Source organism: Pyrgilauda ruficollis, unplaced genomic scaffold (genome assembly GCF_017590135.1).
Source record: "Pyrgilauda ruficollis isolate IOZ18807 unplaced genomic scaffold, ASM1759013v1 scaffold24, whole genome shotgun sequence".
Lineage (NCBI taxonomy): Eukaryota > Metazoa > Chordata > Aves > Passeriformes > Passeridae > Pyrgilauda > Pyrgilauda ruficollis.
Genome location: NW_024523648.1, coordinates 4,527,866 through 4,552,797, shown reverse-complemented (window position 1 = coordinate 4,552,797; position 24,932 = coordinate 4,527,866). Strand labels below are relative to the sequence as shown.

At 37.7% G+C, this 24,932-nt stretch overlaps 1 protein-coding gene across 8 annotated transcripts in view; it reads left to right on the top strand.

Moving 5' to 3' along the window:
* Positions 1 to 24,932, top strand: part of PTPRK (protein tyrosine phosphatase receptor type K) — a 380,307-nt gene that overhangs the window by 70,572 nt on the left and 284,803 nt on the right. For all 8 annotated transcript variants that reach the window (XM_041469934.1, XM_041469932.1, XM_041469928.1 and 5 more), the window contains exon 2: positions 13,068 to 13,190. In XM_041469934.1, the coding sequence (XP_041325868.1) occupies positions 13,068 to 13,190 (123 nt within the window). The remainder of the gene's footprint in view (positions 1 to 13,067; positions 13,191 to 24,932) is intronic.

Here is a 24,932-nt window from a genome sequence, read left to right as displayed (position 1 = left end):
AATCAGCAAAATTTTTATTATGCTTGTTGTTTCATTCATTGCATCCAGATTATGTGTTGACTATTAAGTATTGATTTTTATATTGTATTAAAAATTTTTATGCTTTTCTTGGGTTTTGGTCTCTGTGAAGTATTTTCTTCTGAATGTATAGCTGTGCATTATGTTCTGTATTTTAACCTTTAAATGATAACTTGGTACTGCTGAGCCAATTTTGAGCTTTAAGTTATAATAGAGAAAAATTAAGAAACAGAGAGGAATACAGCTTTTGTGGAGAGGCTAGTGTTTTTATTTTAATTTTTAGTTTCTAAAAAATTTACTTATAGTGACAAGTGATGCAAGTGTGAGGATGCACATTGTCCACTGAAACAGTTCACACTTTTTCTTCTGGCTTTAAAAAACCAAAATTAGCCCCAGATGTGAAGCTCTTCAAATGTTTTCTCCTTATGTGAGGTTTTCATTCTCAGATGAGATATATTAGGAATTTAACAAATTATACTTTTTAACAGCTTATCCAGCTGCAGCCTTTCTTTCCTTTCCCCAGAAAACTGCATGCTGTTTTAGGTAACGGCACACCAAAAAATGCTTTGTCATATACACCTTTGTGAATATACTACCAAAGGATAACTGAAAAGATATTGTGAAAACTTGGGCATGTAATACTTGTACAAGTTCTAGTTGAATATGTAAACGCCTTGTCTAATTTGAAAAAAGAAAAGTTAGTCTGAGGAGAAGTGTGAGATTTCTTTTCCTTTTTTTTCTTTTCAAATGTTCTCTAAGCCTTTATTATTTCTATTATAACCCTTAGGAGATGGAAAACTAGAACCACAAAAGAATTCTGGATGTGGCTTATAATTTTGTGAAGAAATGTTCAGTATTCTTTTCTAAATTTTCTATTTTAACTCTTGGATTATCTTAGCTTAGCTATTATTCAACATCAAGCTCATGTTTTCCTGAAAATATTTAATTCAGCCTTAAAATCTAAAGACTGAGTGGCAAATTTATGCTCTGACTAGTACTGGCAGTATCTATCAGTGTCTACCAGGCCAGTTCTCAGCCACAGTTTTTCTTGCACTTAGCTTCTGTGCAATGTGTAACGTAAAGGGATATGGTTTCACTTGTGTGCTGAAGTGGTAAGATTGTCAGAATAGTGTTTCTCTGTTCTCCTTGCTGTGCTTTGGGCACTGTGCCTTCAGGACACGCACAGATGATTGACTTCAAAAGCTACGACTTCATTGCACAGTCTAAAGTAGATCTAACCTTCAGGCTGACACTGTTTTAAAAAGCCAACCCAGTGAGAATGCTTCTCCCTTTAAGAAGTGGAGAGATTAAATACAACTTGTATCTGCTTCAAAAATACTATAATACAGTTAAGTATTCTTGTAATAGTTAGTTTTATTGAAACTCAAGTGGAGATTTGCAGATAAAACCACAAGTTTAAAGTATTTGAGCTCAATTCCCTGGGAAGCCATAAAATAACATTACATTTGTTTGTTAAATTGTAGTATTTCTACTATTCTGATTGTAAATATTTCTACCCTAAAATAGTGATTTCTTGCTAGAAGTTTGTGTCTATTGCAATTTCTCTGTTGAGAGGGTTTTTTAAATTGCACAAGTAAAGCTGCACAAGTAAAGCTAAGTTTGATGGCAGATCAGTAAGTTTCATCTAAAATGGTGTGATGGTTTGTGCTGTCTGTTCATCAGAGGACTTGCTGAGGACCAAATCTGGTGAGAGAAGTGACACATTATTTGCTTACATGCAGAATTTATATTCTGCATGTAAGCAGATAATCAGTAAGTTATAAACAGTTCAACAGCAAGTAGTGATTTGGCTACAAGATATAAAGGAAGAAAGTGAGTTGTTAGCACCATGTATGTTTCTCTGAGTGTGTTAAAGAGCTTTGCTGTCAGATTACTCTCTCCCAGTGTAATCTACCTAAAATATTTTCCTCACAGTTAGGAAGTATTTTGATAAATCTTACTTTGCTGAAGAATGAAGTAACAACCAATAGAAAGAGTAATGTGTGAAATGAACCATCCATTTGATTCTGTAGGGCACCTGTAAAGGAAGACTCAGATTTTTAAGTCTAAAGAGGAAAGGTAGAAGACAGAAGATAAAAGACAAATCTCTGTTTCTTTGTGTTGGCTGTTCTCAGCTTGTTTATTATGAAAAATTTACATATAATTCTGGTTTTTATCTTAGATTTTCTGTGATACTTTAGTCCATCTTTTAGTGTAACATTGCAGAAGGCAATGTTATAGTTGTTTTTGTGATTGAATAAAAGGTGTTAAAGCCAGTAAGGAAATGCAGAGCTTCAATTGGACACCAGGGAAATTATGAAGCATTGCTGAGTGTCTTAGGTCACAATTTCAAACCAAGACACTGAGAAAAGTTTAAGATGAGGCATAATTTTAATAGGAGATTATGCAAGGAGGACACAGGAAAGAATAGGATGCTCCATTTAATCTTGATTCTGGGAAGGTGATGGAACAGCTCATACTTGAAGCCATTTTCAGATCTCTGAGGGACATCAGTAAATACTGTCTGCTTAGACATCAGTGAGGTTGTCAAAGCTGTCTTACAAACAGGGAGAGTGCCACTGAGCACCAGAAAACACTTATAAGTGCTTAAAAAATGGTTGTTGTTTTTGTTGTTTTGTTTTGTTTGGGGTTTGTTTGGATTGTTTTTTCTTTCAACTGTGTGGGCTACTGCACACTGGCACAGGTTGCTCAGGGAAATTGTGGAATCTCCATCCTTGGAGGTATTGTCTGGATATGGTCTTAGGCAGCAGTCTCTATCTAGATGGCTCTGCTTGAGCAGAGGGATTGGACCAGGTGGTCTGCAGTAGTCCCTTCCACACTCAACTGCTGTCTGATTTTGTAGACTGAGGCCTGTTATATCTTGAATTTGTTATTTGTTGGTCTGTATCTCATTGGATCTTTCACTAAATTTGGAAGTTTGGCTGTTTCCTGTGGGTATAGAAAACTTCACTGCTTTCAAAATATATTTACACTGTTGTTTTTTCTAACCTTCCTTTCGTCTTGCTGGATTCCATGAAAAGATATACCTCATATTAAAATACCTACTGCTTTTCTTACTACAAAATAAGAAACTAGAGCAGTGTCTTCACTTCTGATATACAAGGATTTGTCTTTTAGTTTGACAGTGCCTGTGTGTGTGAAGGTATATTTTTAAACTCAGTATTGCTTATTGCCCCTTCTATTCATGTGCCCAAGTTTTGTGATTGATTCGCTGCTAACTTAATTTTTTATGTACCTTGATGTTGTTTCTCAAAAGATCTCTTCTGAGAGAGTCTTGTCATCCTTTTGAGACTCTGAATTTATACGATGACTGAACTCTTCCATCATCTCTCTACCTTCTTGGACTTTCCTCCTTCTGAGACTTCAGAAATGACCTTTTGTAAAGCTTCTGTCATTTTCAATGTCAGAGTTCTTCCATTTCCTTGCATTTAATTTGATCTTCCTTTTTGCATGACAATTTAATATTTTATACACAGTCTTATGCTCACCTCCCCTTAGGAAGTCCTCAGCTTTCATGTTGTCCACATTCATTTTGAGCTCTATCCCCTATCTGTTCCTTGTGCTCCTTTTAAACTTCAGTCTGGATAACTTATGTACTCTTCTCTCATTTACTCATTTGTAGGGTTTCTGCACTGATGCTGTGGTAACTAGTGTTTGTTGTGCTCAAAGAGGAGACTTTTTTTGTTGAATACTTCCTCCTATTGTCTAGTTGGAAGCTTTTGCTTTTGTCTGTTGAAGAACTTTTAATAACTAATAGTAAAAGAGATGGGTAATAGAACAAACTTTAAGCAACTTGTATTGTCCCCTCTCACACTATTTTATGGCTAAACTGTCAGAGTTTTAATAGGATGGGATGAGATGTTAAAAACCAGTGCCATGGAAAGGGATCTGAGGGTCCTAGTTGGCAGAAGGTTGAGCATGAGTCAGCAGAGCCCTGGCAGCCAGGAGGGCCAAGTGTGTCCTGGGGAGCATCAGGCACAGCATTGCAGCTGGGCAAGGGAGGGGATTGTCCTGCTCTGCTCTGTGCTGGGGCGGCCTCACTCAAGTGCTGGGGGCAGTTTTGGGTGCCACAATATAAAAAAGAGACAAAATATTAGAGAGTGTCCGCAGGAGAGCAACAAAAATGGTGAATGGCCTTGAGGGGAAGCGGTATGGGGAGTGGCTGAGGTCACTTGGTCTGTTCAGCCTGGAGAAGGAGAGACTGAAGGAAGACTTCATTGTGGTTTTCAGTATCCTTGTAAGGGGAAGAGGAGGGGCAGGCACTGGTCTCTTCTCTGTGGTGACCAGTGACACGACCCAAGGGAATGGCCTGGGGTTGTGTCAGGGGAGGTTTATGTTGGATCTCCAGGGTCTTCATCCAGAGGGTGTTTGGGCACTGGAACATGCTCCCCAGGGAAATGGTCACAGCATCAAACCTGACAGAGTTCAGGAAGTGTTTGGACAATGCTCTCAGGCACGGGGTGTGACCCTTGGGGATGGTGCTGTGCAGGGCCAGGCATTGAGCTCAATGACCCTGATGGGTCTCTTCCAACTCAGCTTATTCACTGATGTGTAGCTGTTAGGCCTGTTTTTGTGGTTGAGTTGGTGGCATGATTAGTAGAGACAGAGATAGAAGTTGAACTGTGAACTTATTTCTTCCTTGTTTCAGGTTTTTTTTTTCTTTTTTTTTTTTTTTTTTTTTTTTTTTTCTTTATTTCCCTTGGACAGTAAGTTACAAAATAACCTAACACTCAATGTAGAAAATTTTGTGATTTAATGTACTGTTTGTAGGGCTGTCTTCATTTAGCACTCCTCCTGAGTTTAATCTTGTTGTTATCCATTGCCTTTTAACAGTGTACTGTGAAAATGTTTAGAAGAAATGCCAGAGACTGTGATATCTATATTAGATTCTCTATAGATAAGAACTAGCAGTGTCTTGGTAAAGGTGTTTTCAGGAGCAGCATGTAAGATCACATATCCAATAAAGATTGGAGTGAATAATTTATTTTTGGAACTCACAATTGTGTTCTTGAAGACACAGAACTTGTTTGCTGGCGTTTTACTATTGGTAATGTTATGAAAATATTTATTAATTTCAAGACATGATTCCCCCCTCAAAACCCCATTTTTTTACATTATAATGGTATAATTTCTTGTCACCAGTGTAATTGATCAGAATTTTGCTCAGCGTACTGCCGGAATACTGAAGCTTGCAGTCTATAAGCTGAAATGTGAAATAGCTTTGTCGTTCTGTGGATGATTTAACTTGTATATTGATGAAAATCTATACATCATTTCATGAAACTGCAAATTCTTTTCATGGTTTCAGAAATATCTTGTGAACTGAAATGGAAATTGTCTTGATAAGTTCAGTTATATAAAAGTGATCTGCACATGGTTGTTTGCTCTCTGCTGCCTTGCCCATGTCAAGGAAGGATGAAGAAGACATTAAGCAATTGTGACTTCTCGCAGCTACCTGTTGTTACCTCTCCAGTAAAGAACAGAAGAACTCCTTTTCCCTGGAGAACAAGAGGAAATTTAAAGACACTTTTGTTTAGATTATGTTTTGCTTAGTTTGGAAACTGAAAGACAGTGTAATAGAGACTGTTCTTTTCTCCCCTTCATCTCTGTCATTTTTCCATTCTGTTCACTGCTGGTAAACTGTGGAAAAGATTCCTCTTGGCAGTGAATATGAAGCTTTTTGAAATCAGAGATGTACGAGCCTTTTCCAGCCTGGGTATAAAGAGTGACAGAGGCTAATTTAATAGAAGAAGTTGAATAAATGGCATGGTCAGGTAGACCACATCTAATTGTGAATCTTCATACTTATCCCGTATTTGAGGCTAGGATAAATGCTGGCATTAATAGTGATATCTTACCTTGAAGAGTACAGGAAAGAATGTTCACCTGAGGCTTCATGCATTCTCCATAATTTGCACCTCATAATTATCCAGTTCCTATCTTTCCATTCTAAAATTAGCTATTGTTAAATTAGGTATTCATTAATAAGGACTATGGAAGACAGACAATGAAAAGGAATATGCATAGCTCATTCTAGATTGTGAGCTGTTTAGCATTTTGTCCCCGACTCTTCTCCTTGGTTGTGGCACTACTTAATGACTTTTGGAGGGTGGAATTTGTTTTAATTTCACAGTGATTTATAGTGAACACTGATATAGGAGAGGTTTGTCTGCTTCCTTGTTAGATAAAGTTATACTTGTAGAGATGTTTAAATTATTTGACTGTTAAAACAACACCAACAAAAGCCCTACACCTAAAATATAATCATGTTAATTTAGGAATAATTTGCCATATTTCCTATTTTTCTGTTGGTGTTTACATTCTTGAGACCTGAAGTTCCATGTTGAAGTTCCTTAGTTAAGAGGGTGATTAAAACTTCCTGATATTAGGAATAAGTAGAAAAATCTAAAAAATCCATTTGCAGGTAGTTGAGTTTCGTTGATTTTTATTGCTATAACCTGAAATCAGTTGTTTTATGTAATGAATTTTAGTACTATAAAGCAAGATACCGCTATAAGAAGGATAAATATTCTTAGTATTTAGTATGACTTCTCCCTGTAGTGGAGAATCTGTAATTCTCCTTAAGTGCAGCTCTTTTCATGGTTATTTTTTTAACACTAAATAGTGCTGCTGATCTTCTGCCTTTTTAGATGCCATAGGTTAATTAAGGTTGTTTCAGTGTCACATTTCAGTAGGTAATACTTAACATAAGCATTTTAACATAAGTCATTAAGATTTATTCTCAAACGGCATTAACATCAATTCTTAGTATAGTCTTAACAGGTGTCTGAATGCTCTACAGTCAAGGTGTTTTAAAATGCTCATAACAGAAATTATGTAGTGCCTTAAGAAGATGAAAACATCCTGTGTTTCAAGGTGTACTGTAATATAAACAGGTAAATTATTGTGGTAAGTGTGTGATTTTTAAAAGCAGAACTTCTACCTGGATGTATATGACAGAAAAGACACCTGCTATAGTACCTTTATCTTCACCCTTCGAATTCACCATTCAGTGTGAGAAGGAAAAAAAAATAAATTTGCAGGACTTTTACCTGACATCACAGATCAGCATAATTTTCTACTGGGTTCTTGCCATGGAGCTATCTGCTTTGATAGATTTAGAGCTATTCATTATACTTTTACAGCAGGTGGTGGAGAAAAATAAAAGCATGCTTTTGAATAAAACGAGCAGATTGTTCCAAGTAGTCATTTGAGCTGAATGAGAAGAGTATTTAATCCCTACTGTGACACCTTCATACATGGAAGTTCCGAAAGAAACCATTGGTAACTGAGACCTGTGCACAGGAGAAGTTGTGCTTGTAGAACGTTATTGTGTGCCTCTAGTACAACTCTTCTCTCATGCTCTTGTTTGTTTTTGGGTTTTTTTCTCCTGTATTGGTGATCTGCCTGGTCCTAGTGGATGAGTTTCCAGGCTTACAACCAGCTCCTTAAAATAGAGGAGCAGGAACTTTAAGATATTGCTAGTGTGTTTTGCATTTTGCATAACACCAGAAGTGGTCAGATGCAAAAACAGATCTCAGAACTAAGCAGTAAAGCTGGATGCTTTCAACTGTCTTTCTACACATGCCATTCTGAGGCTGAAAAAAATCCTTTGCCATGTTGATAGGCTAGAGAACAAAGCAATGAAGGATACTTCTAAAATCTAAATATTTAAATGGGCATACAGAATTTTTGCATGCTATTAGGGAATAGTATCTTTTACCTAGAAGTCAGTAATCTCCAGTGCACCATCCCTATAATGCTATTCATAATGCATGTTATGAGTATGTTTAATTTAATGTTGTTGTGCAAATGAATGTTTCCATTCGAAATAGTAGAAGTGACATAATGTTTAGGGAGTGCAGTGAGAACTTAGGAATTTTTAGATAAAGATAAGTTATTCAAATTCTGAATCAGTTTTTCTTTTTAGCCCTGATGAGCTGGGAGTCCACAGTAAAGTTGTAATGGACATCAATTTATCAGTGGCAGTGACACATACTTCTTCTAGTCTTAAGCTTATTTATATTTTAACCAGGTGGAGAAAAGATCTGTTTAGCTCTTCTTTCCTGGGTTGTTATAAAAGGAAGTAGGATAAATCAAAATCATAGGGCAATGTCAGTACCAAGTGTTGCTGCTAAAGAATTATTATTATAATTTAAAAAAATATGTAATTTCTCTTTAAATGTAAATAAATAAATAAATTAATTGAAATAGCTTTCTATGGCTATTTTGGGTTTGTGTGGCAAAGTTTTGGTGGCTGGGGTGTTCTGTGAAGACAAGGGTGGCTTCTGTAAAGAACTGCCAGAAACTTCTCCTGTGTTTGATAGAGCCAATGCCAGGCTCCAAGAAAGACCCTGGCGGAGCCTGTCAGAGATGGTGGTAGTTAGTGCCTCTGGGATAACGGATTTAAGGAGAAAAGTTTTCTGTGACAAAAGGTTTCTTAAGATTTAATGCTATTTTTCTTTACACTGCTCAAATTTGATTGGTGATAAATTAAGTTGGATGTGGTTAGCCCACAATGGTAATTGGTAAGTGACCCAAAGGACCTTCAAAATATTTTTCTCTCCCCTGAGGAGGAAACTGATAGAGCAGCTTTGGTGGGCACACGGTGTTGAGCCAGGGTCAAGCCCCCACAATAGATGATGTGTAAATTCTTGACTAAATGATCTTTATTAAATCTTCATTAAATTTTCGTTAATTTGGGGGATTTTATGATTAATTTTGAGATTAAATTTAGGTTAATCTTGATGACCTTGTTATTAAGCAGAGCTTTAATTTATTTTCTGAGAGTTCAGTGTGGGATATTAATCTTTCTTTTTATAATGAATATTTAAGATTCTTTATCTTTCATGAATGAAAATGGACATGTAGGCAGGAAATTTTTTTGAGGCTAGTATGATTTATCATTTATCTTTTAGAAGGACGTTGAAGGGGAGTGTGTGAGTTCTCGGTCTGTTTAAGCTGAAGTTGATAACCTAGTGCAGCTTATGAGAAAAGATAATGGATACAGTGAATCGTTGTTTTGCTTGATTTCCGACAAATGTAAATGTTTCCCAAGTACTTCACAAGCAACTGAACAAATTTGATTGATCCAAAATACAATTAGTAGTTTGACAAAATAATCACAGACACTTAAAATTCTGTCTTCTTAGTTTTTTACTCCAGCTGTTGGTGGGGTGTTTGTTTCTGATGGACAGCCTGCTTTTTTCTTTTGATTTGTCTTTGATTGTTGAGGCTGCTGGCACCACTGCAGGTGTGGCAGTCCTTGGCTCTGGTTGATGCTGTCCCATCCAGCTCTTCTGGGCCATGTCCTGATGACAGTGTTGTTGGAAAGGAGGAGATAGTACTGACTGCCTTGCATCCCAGTCCTTTGGCCCTCACCAGGTCGCTGAGGTCAGACTCTTGATCACTGCTGCTGCTGCCATTTTTTTCAGAAGCATAATAGAAATCTAAGGTAAATGTGGATTTAGGTAGTACAAGATCCAAAAGCATTTGAATGTCAGCCCTGTGCTTCCAGCCCAGAGATTGAGCAGAGGTGTACAAATCACTATGGCAAGATATGTGTATCAGTAGGTGTGGGCAAATTCCAGTAGTGGGTTAGTATTGAAGAAAAATTTTAAGTTATACATCAGTGGTAGCTAAAGGAATGTGGTGGCCATAGGTAATTGGGCAGTGGTTGATAGTTTTATTGAGTTTTGGGGGAGATTACAAATGGCTTAGTAGAAGATTTATGACTTGTAATTTGTAGGATATTAGCAGATTGTTGTCAAAATGTTAGGCAACAAATATGAATGGGTACTTGAGTTCAGCTGCTGAACTTCATTGGAAAGTAGTGCATGTTCATCAAGCTGATCCACTATCTTCCCTGAGTGGTGCTTTACATTATTGTGAACAGTGACCCAGTAGCTGAATTAGGGTACTAATAAGTCCTGACCTATTGTGAACTTTTGTCAGATGTTTGTTGTTATGTTTGAGTGGTTTAAGATTTGATTTAAAATGTAGACAGTTTTGAACAAATGGCTAGCAAAAAATGCATCACTGCAGGTTTCACCCACCCACCACTTCTTCTCCTTGTGTTTTCCACACAGCATGTTCCACTAGGTTTGTCTCTTACTGCCTGGAGTTATTGAAATAGCATGCAGGCAATTGACTGTTGAAACGGAGAAGGTGAGGTCTGAATTTGCTCATGTTTTAAGTCTTAAGGAGTAGTCTGCAGGGGGTTTGAAATGCTTGGCCTGTCTTGTGTTGTGCTAGATGCATCATTACAGCATTTGTTGTTTAGTTGCCTTGAAATGTCTCGGTATGTTGGTAAGAGGTAAGGTAGCAGTGTGCTCCATGAGAGGAAGCCATTGGTTCGATCAATTGTTACAGGGTTGATTTTGTAGTGGGTTGTTAATCTGTCCTGATAAACTTTGCTCATGTGCATATGATAAATGCACATTTGCTTGTTCTGTGGGTGCAGCCATGATGTGCACACAAGGAGGTTGGGCTTGCTTGCTGTGTATTAACAGGTGCGTTGTTATTGCTAATCACAACTCTGATAACTAAAATTAATAGTGGGTACAAAGACAAGCAATTAAGGACATTCATCTTCCAAATGAGTCTAAAAGATTCATTGGTTGTTTAAATTTATATACTGAGGGCACTCAAACCATTAAAAAGGGTAATGGGTGCCCTGCAGGCATGTGCTTCAAAGCCATATGTCATTTCCGTGCTGGGACAGCAGACTGATAACTTCCCTTTAAGGGAAACTGCTATTCATTTATCAATAAAATATTGAAGGAAATGTACATTTTTTTTGCTGTAGAGTGATCATAGAAGTGTAAGTTAAATCAAAGTGCAAGATTTATGTTGTAAGTCTTTTTGGCTTTATCATAATAGATGTTAATTAGAAAAGTCTCTCACTGGTAACAGAGGGCACTGGAGTTGGAACATCGAAAAGTATAAATATTTCTCTTACACAAGTATTTCTCTCGTGCCTTGCAGTCTTTGACAGTGACACTGATGTAGTAACCAGCTTAGTACCGGGAATAAAATGTTGTGGTGCTTTTGTTGCTGCTGTTGGTGCTCTGCTTATGTTGTCAGAGGGTGATGTTTGAGCAAGGTTGTTAATACAGAGATGCATATGAAGTTGTAAGGATTTACAGTACAAGGATTTAGCACAAATTTTACTTCAGTGTAGAATTTTCTTTCTGTCCTGGTGTTGTTCTTTCCAGCTGAAACATTGGTTAAAAGGTAATTCTGGGAGTACCGGCAATGGGTTTTGGTGATGTAGGATTATCTAAAACTTGGTTTTGTCAGTCATTCAAAATGACAAATACTTTTACAGATTTTTGGGAGCTATTTGAGTTATCCCTAAGTGAAGATGCAACATGATCTCTTGGTGTGGGACAGCATCAGATTTGCTTATGGAATTTAGCAAAAGGAACTTTCTCTTCCCTAGATATGAACTCTGTTTGTGCAAACTTTGTCTGTTATGGTGATACTTGAATATGCTGTTTTGGGCATTTTCATTCTCAGTTTGGTGACATACATGCACATTTTTCCTTTCCTTTTTCTCTGGCCTGAATTCCACACCATGGAATGGTGAGGGCAGGAATGAGCACAGGCTGTAGCTCTTGATGGTCCTCAATCTCCCCTTTTCCACCTCCAGCCCATTCACCTCCTGAGTGCAGTGTGAGCTGGTGAGACCCAGGCAGGCCTGGAAGGGTGTTGGCTCTTGGTGCTGTGGTAGTGACTCATCATAGGCAACACTGGAATCTATTGTAATAAGGGGTTTTTGTTTGTTCTCAAAGTACTTGTCCCATATTTTGTATTTAAAAAGACAGACAACAAAGTTAATAGAAATACCCCTGTTTTTCTAGAAGCATCTTAGTAAAAGGAACTTTTGTTGTGATGAGTGTTGTTATTTGGATTGATGTGCCCAGGTTCCAGGGGACAGGGGGAAGAGTATGCAAGAAATATCTCCCCTGACTTTCAAAAATTTTCTATAAGTCAAGTCTTATATAACTTATCTGGATTAAAAAATACCACCTAAGTAGTGATGAATGCACTGTTTTCTCTTTCACTCTCTCCTGCTATTGCCTTTTGTTTTTGAGTAGGAGGAGCAAACTCTAGGGCTGTGTGCCATGCATAGAGATAACAGCTGCTGCAGAATTGTGTGCATGACATCCGCATTTTCTTGCCTTTATGCTCTGCTTTTTCTTTGACCAGACTCTTTTGATTCCTTTGTTTCTTCATTCTCAAACCTTGATCTTTTTCTGAGATTGTCATGCTTTCTTCTCTCTTTTCCCAACATACTTAATGGCCTTGAGTTAAGAATGGAATAAAAAACTTACTGAATGAGACAGGGCAGACATTACTGTGCTACATGGGAATTCTGTCTTTTTTTCCTCCAGTCATTTGCATTCCTTCCATTCTTCTTTCTCTCCGTCACTTCTCACAACTTTTGTTGCAAGGTTTTCATATCTGTTGTTTGTGTGACCCTGAAAAAATGCCTTGCTATGTTATGCTAGATTGATTTAATAAATCAAGATTACCCAATTCATTCTGCAGCAATTACTTATTTTCTAAGTAATTTTAATTAATTTTTCTGACTGTCTTGGGCACAGTATTTATCCTTGTTGTCAGTGTTTGGACTGCTTTTGCTTTCAGAGTTTTTGTTTTTCATCTTTGATCTTGGTCTATTATTTCCAGTTTCCCCTGTGGTTTAGATAGCATGTTGCTTTTTGTCACACAGACTCTGAGATAGGTTTCACTTGAATTGGTGACTTCAAGCTATGCTTTGCTCTGACAGAAGGTGCTCTTGGGGGAAATTGGTTGTGTGGATTAGTGATGTTTTTACCAAAGAGAGGGGAACATTGATGGGTGAGTTGTTTGCAGGTTTTAGCTTTGTAAGTGCAAGCCTGTGAACTGTGGTACAAGGCTGCATGGGCACTGCAGTTGTGGTTGGCCCCAGAGAAACAGCTCTGCTTGACTCTTGGAAGGTCTCTGCTTTCAAATAAACTAATAACAAATTTCTTCTCTAGGAGGATGCACGTTTGATGATGGTCCTGGGCCCTGTGACTACCACCAAGACCTGTACGATGATTTCGACTGGGTGCATGTCAGTGCTCAAGAGCCTCATTATCTGCCACCTGAAATGCCTCAAGGTGAGAAACCTCACAGATACTGAAGGATAAATTTCTTTATAAACTTGAAGCCTCATTGAATATGACCTCAAGTCATGATCTGAGATACCCACTTTAACCTTGGTGATGGAGATCATATAAAGGAACAAAAAAAATAAATATAGCAATCTTGGTAATTGAGAAGCCTTCTTAGACCAAATACCCCTTTAAAGCTGGGGTGAGGCATTGGGAAGGGAGAAGGGAAGCCATAATTTCCTCTTTATTCTGTGTGGAATTCCATTGACTTGAAGTAAAATTCTGTGTTTTATATGACAGCCAACATATCGATTCAGTTATTCAGGTAGACACTAAAGAAATGGTGAAAAAAGGGATACATGCAAAAAACCATATACTGATTCCTTCTTTCCCTTCCCCCCCCCTGCCACCTCCTATCATCTGAAGGTAATCAGAAAAGCTTGATTTATGGAAATATTGCTGTTGTTAATTACTGTTTAGGACAGGTAATGAATAACTGAAGAGGCACAGCCTACATGACCTTGCCTGCTCACCTTTGATGAACAGCTTAATCGGCGCTTCCCAGACAGCATGATATGCTGAGAGAATGAAAGCATTTGAAATTCAGCTACATTTTCCAATTAATAATACATTAAGTAATTAATCATGCAGAGGAGGAAAAAAGGTCATGGCTATTTTATTTGTATCTAAAAGGTTTTGTGAAGTGAGGGATGTGTGGAGAAGGAGTGAGAAATGTTGCCACACAGAAGTAACCTCACCTCTGCACCATTCCTTCCCCTGCATTTTGTGTACTGTTGTGAATTATTAATGGTGGCTGATGTATATAATTTTACTTCTTAACTGCTACCTAGTGGGTTCCCCCTGCTTCAGAGTCACTGATATGATCAGGTGTTACCATGCCCAGTAACTTGCAAAATAGGTTAATTAAGCAAGACCCACACTTTAATGGACTTCTTGGTGCTTTAGTTTTGCATAAGGAAGAATAAACTTAAAAACCTCAACATTTGTGAAGGTCTTATATTAAAAAAAGTTCAAAACAATATCTCCCCTAGTAAGGGCAAAATTAGTTACTATTCAGTTTGCATTTTTCAGAATGTACACGTTTTTTATAAAAGTTGGAGGTATCTTAATTGTGATGGAAACACCATTCTGGGGAAAACTTGATATTTTTAGATCTTTGGCACACCTTGTACCGGAAGAAGAAGAAATTGAGGAATTGTGTTTTAAAATTAATCTAAATGACAAGATAGCTTCTTGCTTATTCCAAATAACATACGTGTCATCCTTAGGCAGTTCTCAGAGTTAAATGACACAGTGTTCTCTGGCATGTGATTTCTTTTCAGTTCTGCTATAGACTCATTTTTCTCTGAGCATAGCACATGGATTCTTTCAGAGCAAGTTTTTTTTTTTTTTTTTTTTTTTTTTTTTATCTGTATGCGAAATTGTGGCTGCTCAATAAAATCTATCAGAATAAAGGAATTTTTCAGAGATAGGCCAAAAGAGATACAGAAAAGAGATACCCTTGGTTAGAAGGCTAGACTTCTTGTGTTTGGTGACAAGCTTGATGTTTGGCGACTGAGATGTGGACTAAAACTAAGCCTCAAATCTGTTCTGATCTGATGAGCTTCCCCTTAAGAAGTACAGAGTCTTCAGATTCTGAAGATACATGCCATACATAAATATTCAAGTTCATTTGTGTTTGAAATAGCATGGTTTTAAATTAAGTCTGAAAGGTGACATGGGTCTAGAATGAGTGCCGAATTCTTCTGGTGGATCTGCAGGAAATGGAACAGCAAGAGGTTCAGGCAAAAGCAGAAGGGAATTAACTGTGTGCAGTCATCTGCTGTGCAGTGTTTTAACATTGGTGACCCTGATTACTGCTCATGAAGAAGTTAACCAAGTAGAATTAGATGTGGTAATGAAAGTATAGGTCAATACTACTGCAGTTTTCACTATGAAAAATGCTGTGTTGTATAACCTGTAGAAGAAGCTAGGAATCTCTTAGGGACCACTTTTTCCTGTTGTCAGGGACAGACAGCAGAGAAGGGAAGGAGTACCCAGAAAAACTAAGCAGCTAAGAAACGGAGGTCATGGAGTAGGGGCTGTTTTCTTCCCATCTCTTCTTCTCAGGCTCTGTAGTCCTTCAGCTAGGCACAAAACTCTGATCAACACCTCCTCTACATGGACACGTTTTTGTAGTGTTTGGGGCCCTTGTCTTTTACATCTCTTTGGAATACAATAAAGTGGGGCTCCAAGTATGGATTTGTCTCAGGAGGAGCACTGTTTACCACTCTGATAACACGATAATACCCTTACAGCGAGTATGCAGCTTTCAGGGTTCTAACTTTACCACATTCACAGAGAATCATTGCAGTTATAGAGGATTATACTCAATTTTCAAATGACAATTTTCAGCCTTCAATACCTTCAGAAAGACTTATTAAAAAAAACCCCAAACAACAAAACTCCCCAAAATAAAGCATGGAGCAGAGACTAGGATGTGTAAAAAATAGTAAAAGGAGGAAAACTGACAACTGCTATTGTTGTAGCAAGTGCTAAATTGGCAAGTGCCAATGTTTTACTTTTGATTCAAGGGGGATGATAGTTGAAATCAATGTTGTGCTTTGGAGAGTGATGATGAATCATGGGAAATTTCAGACCTAATGGCACGTGCTTCAGAGTGCTATGAAAATATGTTTTCTCCTAATGGAAAACATTATACCAGTGTAGCAATAGTAAATGCTATTTGTAAAGCAAGTGTAATTACCTCTGAGTAATTAATGCAAACTTCAGATTATTTTTTTTTTGACTGACCTACATTGTATTTCTCAAGCTTTGAGCAGGGGAAAAAGCCACTTATCTTCTGTTATGGGAAAAATAAATGCAGTACATAATGGTTATTTAGAAGTAAAGTGAACACCTAAAGCAGGGGCTCGAGTACAGATTTCAATACCAACTTGTAAACTGTTGGAACTGCAGCATACGTGATAAAATCTTTGGATTACATATTAAGACCTGAGAGAACACCTGATTTCCAGTATTAGCTTTCTGAGAGCACATAAAAATGATTATGCTAGATCAAGCTAAAGATCTGCTGATTTTGAGTGTAGCCATTAGCAGTTGCCTAGGCAAGAAGTTGTGACAAAAGAGTGCTGATCCATGCCCTGACTGCTCTCCTACTTTCCATCCGTTTGGCATTTAGGAATGTTCTCAGCTAGAAACAGTCTTCATTTATAATGTTCTCAAGGAGCCTATGGTTTTGCCCTGTCATTCTTGTCTTACTGTGTGTGGGCTCCTTGAAGGCTTCTAGTATCTGCTTTGGGCTGAAACACAGTGTCAGGTTTTGTTATGGCACATGGGAAAATGCAGCTCTTTTTTTTTTTGGGCTTGTATATGACTTCCCTTTTAAACATGTTGGTCTTATGTACAGGAAATGTGCAAAGCTGAGTACTAATGGTCTCCTCCCACACTTCAATTATTTTAAAATACCTCTTAAATAAAACACAGACTTTTCTCCGGACCATCATTGTAGGTCAAATAGTCCAAGACTACTGAGATGTTCCATAAGTGGAAATGGTTCTGCAGCTGTACATTTGCACTCTGTGGGAGGCAGGGCTGATAAACAAGTGTTGTATTTTTGTAGACATGGTGACAAAAAAAATGAAGTCCAAATATTTACTTTGTGGTCTTGGTCCATCTAAAGAAAGACAATTTCTAGATGTTCAAACAGACCCTTTAGAGCATGTATTATATTTTCATGTGTGTTATTTTTATACATTATGCTATACAAGATAGAAATTGGAGAATGCTCTTAAGCAGAAATCCAATTTTGTCAATGGATATTTTCCAGTTATTTTAGGGGATTATTCATTGTGTGTGGATAACTTAATTTTGCGGTAGACAGAGTAAATAACAGTGCTTTCTTATACCACTGGTGATGTGAGAAGGGGGATTTAATCTGTATTAATAATACATTTACTGATGGTTTTCCCCCTAGATAGAGAAGATAGTTTATTTACCCTGTTTGCTTTGCCTGTTAAAAGCAACATTACTCTGAGGCTATGCAAGTTCAGGGCATGAGAGCTTGTAATGGGCTGTGTGATGGGAGCCACTTAATGAAGGACTTTTTTAATGTAAGGGCTGTTACCCTCCTGGTTACAGATGCATTTTGAAGAATGTCTAAATTATAGTGGACAGTACTGATGTGCTAGGATGGACATCTTATTTCTGATCTCTCAGATGGATAATGTGCCTGTATTGGATGCGTGCTAATTTTTTAAAACTGATTTTATACAAATCTAAGTAAACTAAATTAACAGCAGTGAGGGAAGTCTTAGTTGCACTTGTCATATATCATGACTAAAAAAAAAAAAAACAGATTAAATCTTTAAAGATGTTCCTTAGTATTACAGAGTTTTGCAAATACCAACTTTGTTACAATGAAGAGTATTGTAGAAATATTTTTTTTCACTTTACAGAAATAGTATATAACCTTTTATGCCTCCCCATTGAAGAATAAAGCTAAGTTCACTACTCTGAAAAAAAAAGGAAAAGAAACAAAACAATTCTGAAAAGTAAAACACCAACACATTATGGTTTAGGCTGGTATTCTGGGGGAAGCATACACAGCTATTTCAGAAAGGAGTGTGTATATGGTGAAAGGTATTGGAGATGGGAGGAAATGTGCTGACAAAAAGGTTGTACTTTCATGATAATTTCTTTTTTATGGTTTTTAGGTAGAATATCTGACTGCTTGTTGCCACATCCTGTCATACCCAGAAGCATTCTCACGTTCCTGCCTTCTCCTAGTTGTTTTGATATACATATGGCTGTGTACTTGTGTGGATTTTAAAAAAAGTGTGCAGCATGGGTCAGCTAGTTCATTGTGCATCTGTAAAGAGATTTGCTCATGCAGAGGACCACGTTAGCTGGCTTGAGCGCCTGAAAGAAATATGAAAATGGCATCCTTAGATTTGTGTGAAACTTAAATGTTTCTGTACAAATAATGTTGAGTATTTGTTGTGATCTGAAAGGTCAGTTGTGCTCTATTTGAGTTCTGCCTTGTACAGAAAGGAAATAACTTTTGTGTCACCTGCATGACGCAAAATGAATTTCAGCACAGGAAGCATTTATGAAATGTATAACTGAGAGAGGGGAGAGAAAAGGTCATGAAATTTGTGTTTTAATATAGATTTCATATGGATTTAGCTCAGGAAGGAAAGCTGTAATGTAAATGTCATATAGATGAGACTTCTGGCCTTTCACTTCACTTAAACCTGAATTTTTCTCCTGTAAAATGAATCCACCAACCCATGAATAAATTTAAATTATGTGGATGTGTAACGGTATAGTCAGACAAAAGCCAACTGTGAAGCAGTGTCTAGTGAAAAAAGTGTGTTTCTTGAGACATGGATAGGAGAGTTCACTATGTCCTGGGTTACTGAGCTCTGCTGCTCCACACATATCGTGGCAGCTTGCTGTTTTGTGCTACAGAAGGGTGAAGTTCAAGCAGGGTCTTTTTCTGGGTCCCTTTATTTTAATAGACAGGCGAACAAAGTTTAGTAGTCCCTTGAGCAGCTGAGAACTGAATTTTCAATATTTTGCTGCTCCATGAATTGCATTGTTGGTGTAAAGATCAGAGAAACTATGAGCAAGAGAATTTGTTGACTAGTTCATAGATTGGCAAATGCAATCCAGGAATGTAGTGGTTTTAAATTTTGATAGTTGTTAGCTTATCTGGATCATTACATTATAAAACAAATGCAAAATCTTGGGTCTGTGTTTGGGGCTGTTAAGGAATTCTGATTGTCTTTCTCCCTTTTACATTTCTTTATGTGATAGGACATATATATTTTATTTAAGGTGGCTTTATTCTTTTTTGCTTGGATACTTAAGTCTTCATATTCTCCTTTACCCCAAAAGTTGACTGATATTTATCTCCTGTTTAACTTGTCAATGCACTGTGGAGCTGAATTTATTTAAAGTACTTCCTTGATCAGAAAAACATCTTTTCCTGCCTTCCTTGTTCAGTAAGCTTTGTGCTTGCTTTTTTGTCTGTTCATAGCATCTGTAACAGAAAGAAACCTACCTTGTTAGTCCAGTGCAATTAATGTCTGCCTAAAGAACACGTGTAAACATCCTGATCCTATTTGGCTCACTCAGTACAATGCACTATCCATCTATTGACCAATTCTAAGAATTCCCTGTTGTTCTCAAATACTCTTGGCATAAAGTGAACAGTGGAGGGGCACAGGGAAGGATTTACAGATACTGCACAGTGTATCAGTACTTTTGTACATTTAGATATGACATTTTTTCATCAAAAAATTTAGGCATGAGTTTAGTAAAAGTAGAGTTTTTGTAATAATAGTAATAACTTTTGCATAGGAGTAACAAATGTCTTGGGTTTTCATTCATTGACACAGATTTCTTGCTGAATTTACACAAGATTACTTCACCTTCAAGGCCAGTTACTATAACTGCATATCTACACTGATTTGGTTGGTTTTGCTTTTTATTTCCTCTTCTAAGTTGTAATACTATTTTGTTCAGCCTTCCCCCTTCCATCCAGTGTATAAAATGCAGCCTTCTGAGAAACTGCTCCTTCTTTTTCTTCTTGTTCATTTTTTTCCTAGTTCAATATTTGAAATATATTAGGATGTTGCTCTGAATCTGGACCACTAAATTAAAACAAGGGGAGAAATCTGCTTGTTATAGATAGAGTTTCAAAGTAGTAGGTCAGTCTTGAACAAATCCACCTTTGCCATCCTGCTACCATCAGAGCATTCGTAGCAGTCTTCCTGCTTGTTACTCAGCCTTCTGTTGGGCGCTGCAGCTTTCTAGCTTCTGGTATCTGCATCTCAAGGAGTTCAGAGGGGATTGGTCAGCACTGTGAGCAGGGAGAAATGACCAGTTCTGGTCAACTCTTGCCACTCTTGGTCAGAACCTGGGCTGTAAGTGGAGGTGTTTCATTGCTTGTATAAAGTCAGCTGCTGCTTCGGTATTTGTGAATGTCAGTAAGGGGCTTTACCTGGAACTGCTATTTTGGTAGCATTGTGAAGGGTGAACAAAAAGCAAAATGGTGCTGTTCTAACCTTTCAGACTTGAAGGGAAAATATGGTTGCATAGCACCTTAGTAGCCTAGAAGGTGCTACAGGTTATTTGAAGCATTTAGAGGCATTCAGAATTTGCAAGGCTAGAAGTCCAAAGCACAGCGAGAAGTGCTTATTTGGTTTCACACAGCTCACCTGCATGGAGAGGAGCAAGCCCTGTTTTTTGCCTCTTTTTTGTCACCTGCATGTCAGGCAAATGTGTCTGCCTATTGTACCATTGTCCTACCATCATTTTCACTCTCAGTCTGCCCATGTGTGTGTATATATATATTTATTTTTTCTCCTGAAGATAGCAGTTGCCTTGCCTTCAAATTTTCTGGGCTATTTTGGAGCACAGTGAAGGGTCAGACACAAGCTGAAGTACTGCTGCTTCTCACATGGCATCACTTAGTCCAGAGCACGGGCAGAGTTTGTGTGCCTCTGCTTACAGAGGAAGGCATAGTGTCAGCCCATGTGGTAACCTTGAACCCTCTGTTTGGCACTCTTTGGCTGGACCCTCTCATAGAAAAGATAAAAGGCAGACAACTAGTGTATGTGAAGTTATTTTATGTTTGCATGGCTGCTTCAGTTTGCTCTAAGTGTAGGTGACATCCTGCCTGTCCCTGTGTATGTCTGCTCCTGTTCTTTAGCTTTAACATTTCTGTAGGTTGCCCTGATTGGAAACCTCATTGCTCTGCATTCTGCTCCCAATTATCTGTGTGCAATTTTCAGCAGTAATGTAATCACATCTTGACTTGTAGGAGATTGAGAAGAAGCCAGATTAGAAGTAGAGGAAAAAAGTAAAATAATTTTACTATTTGGAAGAGGATAAGTAAAAGCAGCACCTGGGAACTGTTTGGGGAGGAGAGTGAAGGACTTGATGTATGAAAAAGACTGGTGTTCAGACAAGACGGAAAAAACCCCTGTAATAGAATGAGAAATGTACAGTGGTTGCTAATGCAGATTATTACTTCTGAAGCAGTAAACTGCAGAAAGAAATGCCATGTATTTCTGCTGCTAGGATGCTGTGGTAACCCTTCGTGTATGGGTACCTCCCCTTCCCTGGGCTAGCTTCTGACTTTGGTCACAGTAGATACGAAGACTCTTCATGGAAGAGAAGCTGTGAGATACTTTGAATTCACTGCAGAGTAAGAGCATTCCCAATTTAGTACAGGATCTGCAACTGTAAACTAATATCTGAATTACCTACAAATCTATAACCTGAGCAATGGCAACCCCAACAACAGAAGAAGCAATGCCTATAAAAACAAAAAAAACCCTGCATGTAAGATGAGATAAAATTCAGTAAGCCAAATAATAGCCAAAAAAAAAAAAAAAAAAAAAAACAACAAAGGGAAGTGATGCTTTACTTAATGTTTTCCTTGTACAGTGCCTGAAATTTTCTTGTCTGCTTAAATATTGATTTCTGAGCTCCAACCCTTTTACTGCTCAGCGTGTAATTTATGTTCCCTTGTGCTTTTGCTGCAGGTCCATGCTGATACAGCAGTCATTGATGTTTGTTAATAGTGACTACAACTTTAGTATTAATAATATTATTTTACAGAACAGATTTTGAGTCAACAGAGGAGGTTCAAACTTTTCTTAGGTTGTAGTGAGCAAATAAAACAATTGCTATTAGAAAACTGTAAAATATTTAATTTGTACATTCTGTCATTACCATAGATACTTGTTCAGTTTGGTTTTTTGAGCTAGATTGTAAAGTTTCTTTAATCTCTTTTTCCTTTTTTTTTTTTTTTTTCCCTTCCTTTTTTATTTTCTTCTCTCTCACTCTCCCCCACACCAGAGCCACTTTGCTGGGATTATTTTTTCCCTTTCCCACCTTGCTACACAGAAACACCTTGAAAAGGAAAATCTGTTTTATGAGGGTTACACAAATCTCATTTCTGAGCATGTAGGCTGTGAAAAAGCAATTGCTGAGGTGATGCTTATTAGGGAAGGAGTAGGTTTGTGTCAGGTACAGGAGCAGATTCAGCTGTGTTGCTTTGCTTTGCCTTGTATGTGATGTTTGTGTTTGTTTCTGAATCTTGTTTAATCATTAGCATGTGTAATGTTGCTTCCACACACACAGTGGCATTCAAAGATGTCTTTTTTGTTTTTTGTCTCATCTCCTCCTGGGCTTGAAAGAGTCACCTTATTTAAGTATGTTTTAGAGTAAATTTTAGAATATTATTAAGAAATTAAATCCATTATGAACATGACCCATTAGAAAAATATTACTTTTAAAATACAATACATTATTTCATTCCAAACCAAAACTTCTGTCCAAAGAAGGGTGGACTTTTATCAGATTTAAGCTGTAGTTAAAATCAGCAAGCAGGAAAACTTGAATTAGATCATACATTTTTAATTTGTTTGGCATTTTACATACTGTCTATCTTGTAGAGGAAAAAAGCATATTTTCCCCATCCCCTCTAGCTCCCCCTATCACCTCAGCAGACATGGAAAAACTCCTGTCTTCTATCAGAACCCTACTTCTATCCAGACCCTTCTAGGCTGGAGAGCTATAATTAAATAATATTCTGACCTAATAAAAGCTCAAGGGTGGGGTTTTTTTTTTTGGTGGTGATTTTGCTTCTTATTTCTTGAAAAAAAGAAGCATTTGACTCTTATTTGTTTCAGAGGAAACAGCTTTTAAAGCTCCCAGTCTATTGTGCAGTATAATCACAGCTTCAGGGAAAATAATGAGAAAAAATGTGGAACTTACAGGTATGCTTACAATGTATAGTGCTGCACTATCCCAAGGTATTCCAGTTAATCTTGTGTTTCTGAGGTGAGAGAATGACCCAGCTCTCCACCTGTTGCTGAGTTAGGAAAACTCCCAAACTTCCTTGTTTTCTTCTGCCTTTTTAAAGAACAGTTCTGAGGATTTGACAGCTATTTAGTCTGTTTGGGCTCCAACTATTTTTAGCTTCAAAAACCTAGCCTTGTATAAACATGAACCAGACATAGTGTACTCTTTTAGAGAAAGTCAACAAGCAGTATGAGCTAAGCATCTTTCTCATGCATTTGTGTTCTCTGAACTTATTTCCATGAATGAGGGATCTGTAAGCACATGGCATACAAACAGAAGAAGCTGTTGTCAATAATTTTTCCTCTTTGTATAGCTGACATCTGCTAACATAGCCTTTACCTTCTTTCAGCTTCTCCATTGTGTGTGCCAGGCTTAAGGCTGGCTTTGAAATCTCCCATCTTGTAGACTTTCATGAAAGAAATAAAGAAAATATGCAGCTGAGTGACATTTGCAGTGACATTAGCCAGTATCCCTTGTACTAGCGGTAGAGATGGCTTCCTATGCCTGCTGGTTACAGTGCATGGGAGCAGGTTGCCTTGGCTCCAGGCTTTGTAGGTGGTCTCTTATCACTTTCCTCCAGACTGGCAGTAAGAGCTCTGCTTTCCAATTAGACTGGAGTTGAAGGTAGATATTAAGCCAGTATAAGTTTCCAATTAGGCTGCAGCTTCACAGGTCACAGGAATACCTTACTGTTGAGTAAAGGGATTATTCTGCTCATCCTTACTCCCTCTCCTCCCTTGCCTTCATATTTCAGCTAGCTTCCTCAGCTAGCTTTACTGGTCAGAGCTCACAGAGAGCTGATACAACTCATTATCTCTGAGAAAATGTTGTTGTTTTTCTGGATTCATCTGGCTTAGTGAATTGACTTAACTCAAGTCTGACAAGCATCACAGCCAGCAGCGCAAGGGAATGAAGGAGCTGAAAGGATGAGTGGCATAAAAACAAGAGGAGAGGCAGACACTGGGAGTTGTTAGGTCATGTCACCTGTAAGCTGTAAACAGCAGTTTGTGTTTTGAATGTTGTGATGAATATAAGCTTAATTTCCACCTTGTCAGCCCCAAGGTTTTCCTTGCATGGTCCTGCTGATGCCTTTGTATTGGACCTTGTCTGGAAGCAAGAGATAGTCTGTTCATCTTATGAGTAAGACAATTGATATTCACACTTGTGTGTAAGTGGTCTCTCCAAATGTGGAGAACTATGTAAACAGCTCCTTTGGAGGATTCAGACAAGTACGTACTTTTGAGTATGTTGATTGCACATTGTTGGAAAACGTTGTCCACTGGAATTTATATAAGGAGGAGGAGGTCACCACCAAGTGAGAAATATTGGTCACCTGGGAGCAGATTACTGCACAAAGACAGCTGCTGTTTCAAGCCTATTCAACAGAGAGGTATTTGTGCAATGGCTTAAAGAAAACATGGGTAAAAGTGTAAAATGAACTTCCTATATAAAAATGTCTGATGATTCCCTCTAGACTAAATAAATTTTGCAACCCAACCAGCTGACCTAGTATGAAAAAACCTTATTAAAATTATTATGTAAATTTACTTACATTGTATGAAATTTATGTTACTCACAAGGTACACAATTTATTTTGCATATATAATTTATATTTATATAAAATTATAGTCATGTAATATTCATGTGGAATTTATATGAAGATTTTGATTAAGGAGTATGAAAGAAGCAAAGCTGCAAAACGGTGTACGTAGCTTATGGGTAAGGATTAGAGAATAAATCAGCAAGAGGAGATTTTGCTGTGAGTGTCTGCTACAGTCTGTCAAGAGAAGGAAACAGGTGAAGCCCTCTTTATGCAGTTGGTGAAAGCCTCACAGTCAGTGACTC